Source organism: Leguminivora glycinivorella, chromosome Z (assembly GCF_023078275.1).
Source record: "Leguminivora glycinivorella isolate SPB_JAAS2020 chromosome Z, LegGlyc_1.1, whole genome shotgun sequence".
Lineage (NCBI taxonomy): Eukaryota > Metazoa > Arthropoda > Insecta > Lepidoptera > Tortricidae > Leguminivora > Leguminivora glycinivorella.
In genome coordinates, this window is record NC_062998.1 from 9,307,744 (window position 1) to 9,320,051 (window position 12,308).

At 37.2% G+C, this 12,308-nt stretch overlaps 1 protein-coding gene across 1 annotated transcript; it reads left to right on the forward strand.

Moving 5' to 3' along the window:
* The first annotated feature begins 11,791 nt into the window (after positions 1–11,791).
* Positions 11,792–12,235, forward strand: LOC125241562. The gene has a single exon (XM_048150102.1). It carries the CDS (start codon positions 11,792–11,794, stop codon positions 12,233–12,235), a length of 444 nt encoding a protein of 147 aa, XP_048006059.1.
* The last annotated feature ends 73 nt before the right edge of the window (positions 12,236–12,308 follow it).

Below are 12,308 nucleotides of genomic sequence, written 5' to 3' on the forward strand. Positions count from 1 at the left end.
TAAATATAAGAAGATCATCCCATCCCATACATTAAAAAGCGACCGCCTAAGAACGCGCATACACTACACCACATTTGACTACATATAGATGGCGGCACAAAAAATGCCTTGTTGCCATCGATTATTTGTAGATTGGCGTTAAGTGTCACTTTCAGGCCATAAATCTATGACAAAAGTGACACTTAACGCCATCTACAAGTATAATCGAAAGCTACAAGACATTTTTTTGTGGCGCCATCTATGTGTGGTGTAGTGTATGCGCGTTCTTAGGCGGCTGCATTTTAATGTATGGGATGGTATGTTCTTCTTATATTTAATTTATGGTTATAGAAATTTATTTATGACATCGGGAGCTTATCCCAAAGCCTAATGTGTAACCGAAAAACCTTTTAGGAGTCGGCTTAAAATTATCAGAAGCAGTTTCATGCAAAAAAGTGTCGTGGTCAAACTGCCATCGACAGTAGTCATTAATCATCGCGTAATCCGGAGCCCCACCTGAGGCCGTCGTGACAGAGAAAAGTGTGTTATACAGACAGTTAATCTCCATAAAAAGTTTGCAAAAAAAGTCCAAGGTATTTGACGAACATCTTTAAAATGTCACATTCCAAATTAAACAATACTAGCTATAGCAATACTGGCTAGTTTCCTACTTAGTCAAATCAGCTTCTTTTTATGAACTGTCAAAACGATTTGGTATATAGAATTACTTATCTTATGAAATACTGAGGAGTGACGTCACGGTCAATTCATTACAGATACAGATACTTTATTGATAAAAGGCAGTCATTTTACAAGTCAATATGCAACTCAACTATCAACTTTTTCTTGCCTGTTATTGCCATGGTTACGTTCCCCTGAGTCGCGCTGGTTTTATGCAAAATTTTGGTACTGAAACTATGCAAGCATGCATGTAGTCCATATGTTTGTAGGTAGCAAATTAAGGGAAAGGCTTGTTTGCATAGTTTAAGTAGCATAATTTTGCCTAAAACAGCGTGACTCAGGGGACCGTAACCATGGCAATAACAGACAAGAAAAAGTAGATTCAACCAAGTATATTTTGTGATGTTTGCAAATCAGTGAATCCTCATGGTAAAGGCCTACTTATTTAATTTTTGCAAATCAGTTATATGCGTCTCTTTAGCTTTCGTTTAATCGTATCTGGTTTGCAGTGTAGTGACAAATATAAAACCCAAAACCAAGTGTAACGCTACAATAATTGTGCAGACTAATATTATAAATGGGAGAGTGTGTGTGTCTGTTTATTTGTCCGTCTTACAGATCAAAACGCAGCGACGAATTGACGAGATTTTTTAAGTAGAGATAGTCGAAGGGATGGGAAAGTGACATAGACTACTTTTGTCTCTTTCTAACGCGAGTGAAGCCGCGGGCAAAAGCTAGTATTACATAATTTACATACACATGATGCTCAATGGCTTAATCATTATTGTATAATACTCGTAATTGTACAAAAGGCCAACCTTTGGGGCAGAGATCAATAAGAGCTGAAAAGGTAACTTCATCGATTCGTAGACACAACAAGACCACTATACGACATCTATCCGCCATTAGCGCCTCGCAGAGTCAAACCCGGTGTCAATCGAACTTTCAGATTAAATACCCATCGTAATAAAATGACACGCTCCTTTTCAAAAAGGTTGATTTCATTGATAACTCGAACAGCATATTCAACTTTATGATTATAGTTGTAACGTTCAGTTCGAGGAAGTGAAATATGATTTATAAGCTTCTAGGGAAGGGTAGGTCACAAATCGAAAATGGCCGGCACGCCCGGTGCGTCGGTGACTAGTGTTGTGATGAGTATTGGGGGTCATTACACGTAGGAATTTTAGTGAAGGGTGCGTTTTACTTATTAACTAAGCCGGTTGAATTATGGGGTACACGTTTTGTAGTAGTGTGGGTAATATGACTAATATGTAAGTGATCATTGTGATCAACTATTAGGTTTCACTAAGCGGTTTCGCACTACGTCCGATCCAAATCCGTGAAAATAAGACCCGTCATAGCCGTAAACTATTTGTATAGTACTTTACGGACTACCTACATCCGATCTCCGTCACCCGATTTCTTTCCGTCAGTATTTGGACATAGTCGCGGTCCTGGGTTGGAAGCCCAGTAAATTTATTTGTGTGATGACTTGATGAGCATAGATATTTTGTTCCTGAGTCATGGATGTTTTTTAATGTATATAATTATTCGTATATTATACATTTCGTATGTATACCTATATCGTTGTCTGAGTACCCACTACAAAAACCTTAAGCTTATCTTTGGGACTGCCAATCTGTGTAAGAAGTCCTATAAGTACTAGGCATTTATTTATGTACTTATGAATCACCATGGCGACTACCAAGGGCTATAAGTATACTCTTCATAAACGAAAGTATAAAAAATTTGTCGCTGTTAAACTCGACTATATTAATTAAAGTAACGAGTGATATTAAATTGATGTCGAAAACAAATAGCTTTTACCGCTGCGACCATCAGTGGACCACATACATATGCAAAAACGATTACGAATTCTCAGTTAACAGAATACATGATAGGTAGTATAATATGTAATATTTACATTGTGAATTTACGTATTTAACATTTAATATTTACACACGCTTTTACCGACTTAATTTATATTTTATTAATAAAGTGTATTCAGACTTTTATTCCAAAAATGTATCTTGCGCTCTGTAGTTTCTGCTGCTGGATATAATTATGTAAGTATAACATTATGTATGTTGTATGTATGTATAACATTGTTAATGGAGGAGGCCCTTACCCGCAGAGGGGTTCTTGCAGAGTAACCCATAAGGACAATTAGCAAATAAATAAATCAACAACTTTAACTTTCACACTTATATTAATAATCTTGTTATATTATTTTATAAATGTACTGACTTAAATAAACCAACTCTTTCCTTCTTTTAAAATACTAACAATAATAGTTTTGTAACTTTAAACATTCTGTAAGAAATAAAGACATTTTAATTTAGTTTTATTTATAGCATTTGTTATTTCAATTTTCGATTCCATTTTTGGATCGAAGGATCTTCGATTTTCGAATAAAAGTGTTGGTTGTACTAACAGCAACACTCTTAGCTAACCATTGGTAGACGTTATGCCCTTGTAATAAGGATTACAAATGTACAGCTAACAGTGTTGTCGATGGTACCTCATCGAAAAACCCTAAATCCGAATGCCCTTTCAAAAGCTCATGCGGTGTGTTTGTTTGTTTCAATATCGAGTAAAGGGCTCTATTCGAATTTAGTTCTTCCCTATCCCGACCGGATACGGCGAGAGAATTGGGCCTGTCCACCAGCCGCTACTCTTATACAGCCTTCTTTTTTATCGTCGTGTCGGAGGCAAGCAATCACGCAGCCCGCTTGTAAATAAATATGTCCTGGTAGACGCTTGTACCTGACACCATCATGGTTACCCTGTCAATCCCTAAAAATGTGTCAAATAGACTTTTCAGGTTCTTTTTTGTCCTAGATGTCAGCCATTTAAACCAAATAGCTCATATAACCCGACAATCTTCAAATCAAGACTGAAAAGGCATCTTCTGGGCGAGCGCACTCCATGGTAGGCCACGTCTTTGCCTTTGACTAGTCTATGGCCAAAAGTCATCCCATTTATAATTAAAAAAAAAAATTAAACAAGACATGCTATAGGGGACAAGCTATGGTGGCACCATCTATTTATGCAAACATCAGAGCATAATATTAGACAGCGGACATGCCGCCGGCGGATCCCAGAACATGTGACATGGTCCATATCATTCAAGGAATAGGAAAAAATTAAGTAATACTGTTTTTTTTTTTATAGGAAATATACTGATATAAAACCGGCCAAGAGCGTGTCGGGCCACGCTCAGTGTAGGGTTCCGTAGTTTTCCGCATTTTTCTCAAAAACTACTAAACCTATCAAGTTGAAAACAATAAGTAAACCCTTATTCATTTTGAAATACCTGTCCAACAATATATCACACGTTGGGGTTGGAATGAAAAAAAAAAAATCAGTCGCCACTTTACACTTTTAAAAACATGGACTCTGAAAACAAAATTTTTCTTTTTTCGGCAGTGTGTAAAAACTGACTAATCGATCAATAGTACATTGTGCAACAAGGGGAGGAAGTTGAATATTACTAACGAGAGTAAGTTAAATCGCGACGGCTTGCCGGAGCGATTTAAAGACTCGAGTTTGTAATATTCATACTCCCCGAGATACACACAATGTTTTTCATCACACTCGCAATGTAAAAAATATGTAAATAGATGTAAAAAAGTTAAGTACGGTACAAGAAATTTCATTATTCCCTTGGGAGAACGATTTTTCTATAACTCACGCTCCGCCTGCGTGCAATAGCACATGTAATGTGATGAAAAATATTTTATCTTATTAATTTCTCGCAGTACATAAAATACCTTTTAGTTTCCCAGCCAAATAGGAATCGACGACTGGTATTCACCATTATTCTGTTTATAAAACGACCCAGTTTTCAGTAGCAAACAATGTTTGTTTTATAGGGAGGTACAAGCACAGGCGAGGATGGATTGGTGACATTTCAAATTCGTATGAACGGACCGTACTGTTGATTTTGCTTTCAATGAATGAAGTTTTCCTTTGACATAGATCTATTGGACTTTTTATGTTTATGTTTGCAAAGCACTTGTATTCGCTACAGAGTACAGACTGAATGTTAGTTTGGAAATGAGCGATGTCGAATGAATGAAAGTTGTGCGCGTTATTTTTAGTTAGGTTACTTTTAGTTCCATATTGAGCATAGGTACCGGAAATGTTCGTATTTGTTAGTAAGGCGGCGGAATTGAAAAAAGTCGTCTAGTTTTGAAGTTGATGTGACTGGAGAGTATACTGCTGACAAGTGGTATCGTTGTGATCGGTAGACTTTACTGAGTACGAAATAATGACTTGTCGCTTTCTCAGACTGTGGGGGGGTTAACTATGACGTCACAAAGATCGCGGTCCCGGGTTTCAATTTTTTGCCAATTTGTCTAGAACCCCTTATCCAATTTTGAAAAATGAGGTGTGGATTGAAAGCGTATAACATGCTGATTAAGATTTATTATATGTGAAAAGTATAGTTTTGTTAGTTATTTTTTAATTAATAATAATGCAAAAAATCCTTTTTTTTTACTCTCTTTTTTGATTTTTGTGACTCAAAAAGGCAATGAAAACGGCCACTTAGCTAAAAATATGTTATATAAATCATTTAACTACATTATTAAGCTATCTGTTGCTTTTTAAATTTCTACGATCGGATAATAAATAAGCAAACTACAACCAACATACCTGTAGGCGGGGAGTACCGCTTGACACGCGTTCCCATACATTCGGCGTCTACCAAATTACACCTCGCGCAAAATTCGTTTCAAGCAGATATACCTCTAATCTTATTCATCGTAACCTATTAATATTTATATCATTTGAAAGCACAATTAAAGTACTTTAAAAAACAATGTCAATCATTTTTTTTAAATCAATAATCGCCAGTCTGTGGTGGTTACAAAGGAAAAAAGTGGGTATGCAATTTGACTGGTTTCCTAGGTTTGATACCTAGACGAGTTTTAAAGGTGACATATGGGTTTTTTCTCTGGCCTAAAAGCTACACAGAGGGTCAGGGAGAAAAAAACTAGGGTTTAAGTTTAGTTTTAAGTTATTTTTTCTTTTATTTGTTGATTTTATTGTGTTTAATTTTTTTGTAATTTTATCAAGGATACACGTTGGTTTCTTTTGCTGAAAATTCCCTTTTTTATGAAAAATGTTATGAATTTCATGGCATTTTCCGATAGAGACTAAAATTAACTTTCAAATAAGGCCACATAGTCATACTGATACATAGTCATACCCTTAATATTATATAAGTAAAAGTATGACTATGTGGCCTACTGATACATAGTCATACCCTTAATATTATATAAGTAAAAGTATGACTATGTGGCCTTATTTGAAAGTTAATTTTAGTCTCTATCGGAAAAAGCCATAAAATTCATAACATTTCTCATAAAAAAGGCAACTTTTAGCAAAAGAAACCAACGTGTATCCTTGATAAAATTACAAAAAAATTAAACACAATAAAATCAACAAATAAAGGAAAAATAACTTAAAACTAAACTTAAACCCTAGTTTTTTCTCCCCTGACCCTCTGTGTAGCTTTTAGGCCAGAGAAAAACCCATATGTCACCTTTAAAACTCGTCTAGGGTATCAAACCTAGGAAACCAGTCAAATTGCATACCCACTTTTTTCCTTTGTAACCACCACAGACTGGCGATTATTGATTTAAAAAAAATGATTGACATTGTTTTTTAAAGTACTTTAATTGTGCTTTCAAATGATATAAATATTAATAGGTTACGATGAATAAGATTAGAGGTATATCTGCTTGAAACGAATTTTGCGCGAGGTGTAATTTGGTAGACGCCGAATGTATGGGAACGCGTGTCAAGCGGTACTCCCCGCCTACAGGTATGTGGTTGTAGTTTGCTCATTTATTATCCGATCGTAGAAATTCAAAAAGCAACAGATAGCTTAATAATGTAGTTAAATGATTTATATAACATATTTTTTAGCTAAGTGGCCGTCTTCATTGCCTTTTTGAGTCACAAAAATCAAAAAAGAGAGTAAAAAAAAAGTATATTTTGCATTATTATTAATTAAAAAATAACTAACAAAACTATACTTTTCACATATAATAAATCTTAATCAGCATGTTATACGCTTTCAATCGACACCTCATTTTTCAAAATTGGATAAGGGGTTCTAGACAAATTGGCAAAAAATTGAAACCCGGGACCGCGATCTTTGTGACGTCATAGTTAACCCCCCCACAGTCTGAGAATGCGACAAGTCATTATTTCGTACTCAGTAAAGTCTACCGATCACAACGATACCACTTGTCAGCAGTATACTCTCCAGTCACATCAACTTTTTCCGAGACCCTCTCGCCGCTCTACTATATGCTACTTTAGTCAATGTCAGTAGCTATCTACGGTATCTTGTACTGAGACTGACTGAAATAGCATGAGACGTTCGTACGTTTCCGTAACAATACGAAGGCAATTCTTTTCGCACTACATCTAGGCATAATTTTTAAGAAAAAGAAACCGTCGACTTTCGGGTTCTGGTGAAAGCTACTTGCGAATGTTGGATTATGTAGAAATGTGTAGGTATTTTTTAAAACTGCTTTTAATGCTTTAATTATTAGATGGCAACACAATATACGTATAACGTTAAGGTTTGAGGAGTTTCCTCAATTCCTCATGAATCCGATTATAAGAAATCGAAGCTTGACAAACTTTGACTTGAAAACTCAATATGCTTAACAAACATAACTAAATAAATGTCACTGTTCTGAACTTAAATGCATGCTTTTCTTACAAAACTACCAAAGTTACTATGAGTGTGCCGTTCAGATTTGAGGAGTTTGGTTCTGACCATCATCAGCAGTTCCACTGCACCAAATATCACTGTTCTGGACGTAAGTGCATGCTGTTCTTATAAGAATACCAAAGTCACTATAAGTGTGCCGTTCAGATTTGAGGAGTACGGTTCTGACCATCATCAGCAGTTCCACTGCACCAAATGTCACTGTTCTGGACGTAAGTGCATGCTGTTCTTATAAAAATAGCAAAGTCACTATAAGCGTGCCGTTCAGATTTGAGGAGTTCGGTTCTGACCATCATCAGCAGTTCCACTGCACCAAATGTCAAATGTCACTATGCAAAAATACCAAAGTCACTATAAGCGAAAATTAGCCAATCTATTTTTTAACCCAATCTGGACGTAAGTGCATGCTGTTCTTATAAAACATACCAAAGTCACTATAAGCGTGCCGTTCAGATTTGAGGAGTTCCGTTCTGACCATCATCAGGAGTTCCACTGCACCAAATGTCACTGTTCTGGACGTAAGTGCATGCTGTTCTTATATAAATACCAAAGTCACTATAAGCGTACCGTTCAGATTTGAAGAGTTCCGTTCTGGCCATCAACAGCAGTGAAACTGCTGATCACTGCACCAAATGTCACTGTTCCGTACCTAAATGCATGCTGTTCCTTTAAAAACACAAAAATCACCATATGTATGCCTTTCAGATTCGAGGATTTCCCTCGATTTCTCCAGGATCCCATCATCAGAACTGGGTTCTGAGAAAAATGGGACCAATCTTTATGCATATACATTCAATAAAAAAAAATTTCAAAATCGGTCCAGTAACGACGGAGATATCGAGGAACAAACAAAAAAAAACATACAGACGACTTGAGAACCGTCCTTCTTGAGAGATTTGAGGCGACGGTTAAAAATACTATCGCAATATATCATCTCGATCTGTAATAAAACGCTTTGGGAGTTCTCACGCCGTATAAAAAGTGTGTGCAGAATTGTGTAACCTTCACAGTTCGCAATGTACCTATGCAGAATCACATATGAAGTCCTCGCTCCGTGTAAGTGTGCATTTCGTGGCAAATATTATGTATGTACCTATCTTTTTGTGTTATGTGTAAATAATTTCTGTTGTCACTTGTCACGAATAAATGATTTCTATTCTATTCTGTTCCCTAACTCTAGTAAAGGTAGGGATAGTATTTTGTTTTCAAAATCCTGGCAGAGAAGAGAAGAGAAAATACGCTCTCTGAGATTAGTCCAGTTTCGGTGAAATGTTTTTCGTTGGGGTCATCAATTTATCATAGAAATCTGTTAGTGACTCCCCTTGCTGAGTTGCGAGAACTGCATGGCGATAGCGACGTCATTTATTTTTAGTCTGACGTGGCCTTATAAGTCTTATAACCAATAATCATCTCTGTTAACGATACGCTATGGGTATAGATCTGTGTTGTAGGTATGTTCAAGGCATTGACTAGTAGATACCGTAGACAGGTTTCATCATCCAAGAAGTTTGAAAATTATTAGGATTTACTCTACTCACTTTAAAAAGTACTCCTGTGTTAGCACACAATTTTAATCTTACTATAAAATTATACTATAAACTCACATACAATATTATAAACTCGAAATTTTTACTTAATTGGACCGATCTCGTGCTAGTACGAGATTTAAAATATTAACACTTTATTTTCCACTATTTTGTACGGAGTAAGCCTCTTAATGTATTGACAGTCACGTACCGTCGCCGTCGCATCGTCGATGCCGTGGAAGGATCTCGAAGGTTCCCGAAAGTTCTTGAGCTTATGCAGCGGAGGTGTAATCATTTGATCACTGACGTCGAGGGCGAAGGGGCGCCGGGCCTTGGGGCACCCATGGATGTGATGTGATGATGGCAAAAGATACCTTTTGCATAAGCTCTATCTTATCAGCAGATCTCATGTAGGCGTCTGAGAAAGAAATAAATTCTGGTGACTAAATGAACACCTGTATAAAAATCCGGGTTATTTATGAATGAAATCTATGTAAATAAAATAGATTTCATGATATGATCTTCCACCCAGTATTTTAACCATACATACAATCACGCCTGTATCCCATAAAGGGGTAGGCAGAACACATACTTTACACATATAGGACAGTATTTCCGAAAGGGGTTGTCAGAGCACATGAAACTGTTCAAGTTTCAGTGGCACTCTTACCAATTAATGGGTTGTAAAAACACTAAAATATTTGATATCAAGTATCGTCGGTCAAGACTCAAGAGTTCCCGGCTGGCTTATGCAATGTTGCCATTGCGCTACCTACAGCGATTGTACCTACTATTTAGATACAGTACCGGCCTAAAATATATCACATTTGGTTTTTCAGGCAAAACTATTTTTGTACATTTTTAAACCGTTTTTCCTTCCTACATCATGAAATAGGCAGTATGTAGACTCTTTGGACGAGCGATAAGAGAACCTGGCCACAAATAAAGGAAGTTTTTCAGGTTTATGTATTTTTTGTTTCCTAGAGAGACAATATGACAGTTTCGGATAATCGGATGTAAATCCGAAATTAGCGAAATTATCTCTAAAATATCATAAAAAACCTAACGTGTGTAATAAACTGAGAATGCCTGTAAGAAGTCGTGTGTGTAAGAAACTGATATTATATTTTTATACTATCCCGAACTTATTACATACAGCTCAGTTCCACTATTCCTACACCGTGTCTCATTCCTCATACACGGCCGATTATACCAACACCGTTTATCAAAGTCATCGCCATCCAAGTGTACCTACTTGTGTGAAAACTTTGACAGTTATGTATGACACGGGATGACAGCTGCCGCCGCCATATATGACGTTGATCAGTTCGTAGATTCTGGGTGTTGCAACCTGCTTTTAGTACAAATAGGTACTTATAAAATGTTAGGACATTTCATTTAACACTAAGTAATTACTCACAGTTTTTTTTCACCTACCTTTTATTTGTGTTTTTTATGGTTTTGACCTGATATTTGATTTTTTTTTACAAGTCGGAGGTAAAAAGTAAAAAACCATGCGGCTCAGGAGCCTATGAAGTTTTCATATACCATACCGAGGCATTATTTGCGGGTCTCGACCTTAATTCCCCGCACTCTTGTTGAGATCTTTGTCTTACCGGCAGGAACACAACTCTTCTGGTCACCTGGTGGTGACTTCATCATCCTCCTTGCGTTACCCCGGTATTCGCCACGACTCATGAGAGCCTGGGGCCCGTTTTGACAACTAATCCCAAGATTTGACGTAGGCACTAGTATTTCGAAAGCGACTGCCATTTGACCTTCTAACCCCAAAGGTAACTAGGACTTATTGGAATTACTTAGTCCGGTTCCCTCGCGATGTTTTCCATCATCGAAAAGAAGATGATAATATTAATTATTTAAATGTTACCTTAGTTGAAAACAAGATATCAAACCAAATTGGCAACCTGATATAGTCAAAATATTCTGGAATAAATATTTACCAGTGTAATCGGTAACGTTGAATATTAAGCACCCTTTCAATTTAAGGAACGGTCGGAGGCCGGCCACCCGGATTTGTAGAAGGTAATCCGGATAGGACTCCCGCCTAATTGGTAGGTATGTCTATACTCAGTTTTACTAGATATCAGGGTGTAGGGCTGTAGGGATTGAAATCGACTACAATCCAGCTGGATTTTTTATAGATCGCCGTCAATCCTGGTGCATGCAGTCATCTTTCCGCTACTACTAGTGCGAGAAGTGGTTTTTCAGTACAGATGGATCAACCTGACAGGAGTCAGGTTGATCCATCTGTACTGAAAAACGTCGTAGAATACACGTGCGAAAAGGAAATTCGTAACTCGTGTCGATTTAAAACACTCCCTTCGGTCATGTTTTAATTTATCGCCACTCGTTTCGGATTTTCTTTTTTCCGCATTCGTATTGGGACCCACTAAACCCAAAAGTACCCAAACATTTCGTAATCACTATTTATATTTACTTTTCGTTACTTAATATGAATATTATGTAGGAGAAAAATGAAAAATTGTTATCAACAAGTGTTTTTACGAAAACTAAGATTAGTTTGTAAAACTGATAGCGAAAAGATGACTTATGGATATTAAATTGTATGGAAATTGCATTGGAAAACAATGGTCTCAAAATTAGCAGAAAAAAGACGGAACACATGTCCTGCGTTTTAGATGGTGCCACAGATGCTGGCAGTATCAAGATTGCGATAGGAGACACGTTTATACCTACGGTAACGCAATTTAGATATCTAGGCTCCGTTCTCTGTAATGACGGCAAAATTGACAACGATGTTACGCATAGAACCACAACTGGATGGATGAAGTGGCGTCAACTAACAGGCGTGATGTGTGATAGGAAGATGCCGCTCAAAGTAAAAGGCCATTTGTATAAGACCGCCATAAGACCAGCTGTTTTGTATGGGTCAGAATGTTGGGCAACCAACAAGCAGCATCTTGATAAGCTACACGTTACAGAAATGCGCATGCTACGCTGGTCAGCGGGAGTCACGCTACTGGATAAACTCCGTAACCAGTATATCCGAGGAAGTTTTAAGATCGCACCCATTGTTGAAAAGCTTAAGGAGAAATGCTTAAGATGGTATGGTCACATCCAAAGGCGTTCAGATGACCATATGGTGAAGCTTGCCCTAAAACTGCCAACCGCCAAACGCAACTCAGGCAGACCACCTACCACCTGGTGGACGACGGTTGAAAAAGACCTAAAAGAAGCTCATTTAAATAAAGACATAGCACAAGACCGTGCTAGATGGAAATTGAGGACAAGGAAGGCCGACCCCAAGTAAATGGGAACGGGTCTAGCAGGAAGTATATTATATTGTATGCTTTTGCCCGCGGCATCTTTCGTTTTTCTTTCTT

Coding starts and splice junctions, on each gene's coding strand:
- LOC125241562 (XM_048150102.1), top strand. CDS start 11,792: ATGCCGCTCAAAGTAAAAGGCCATTTGTATAAGACCGCCATAAGACCA.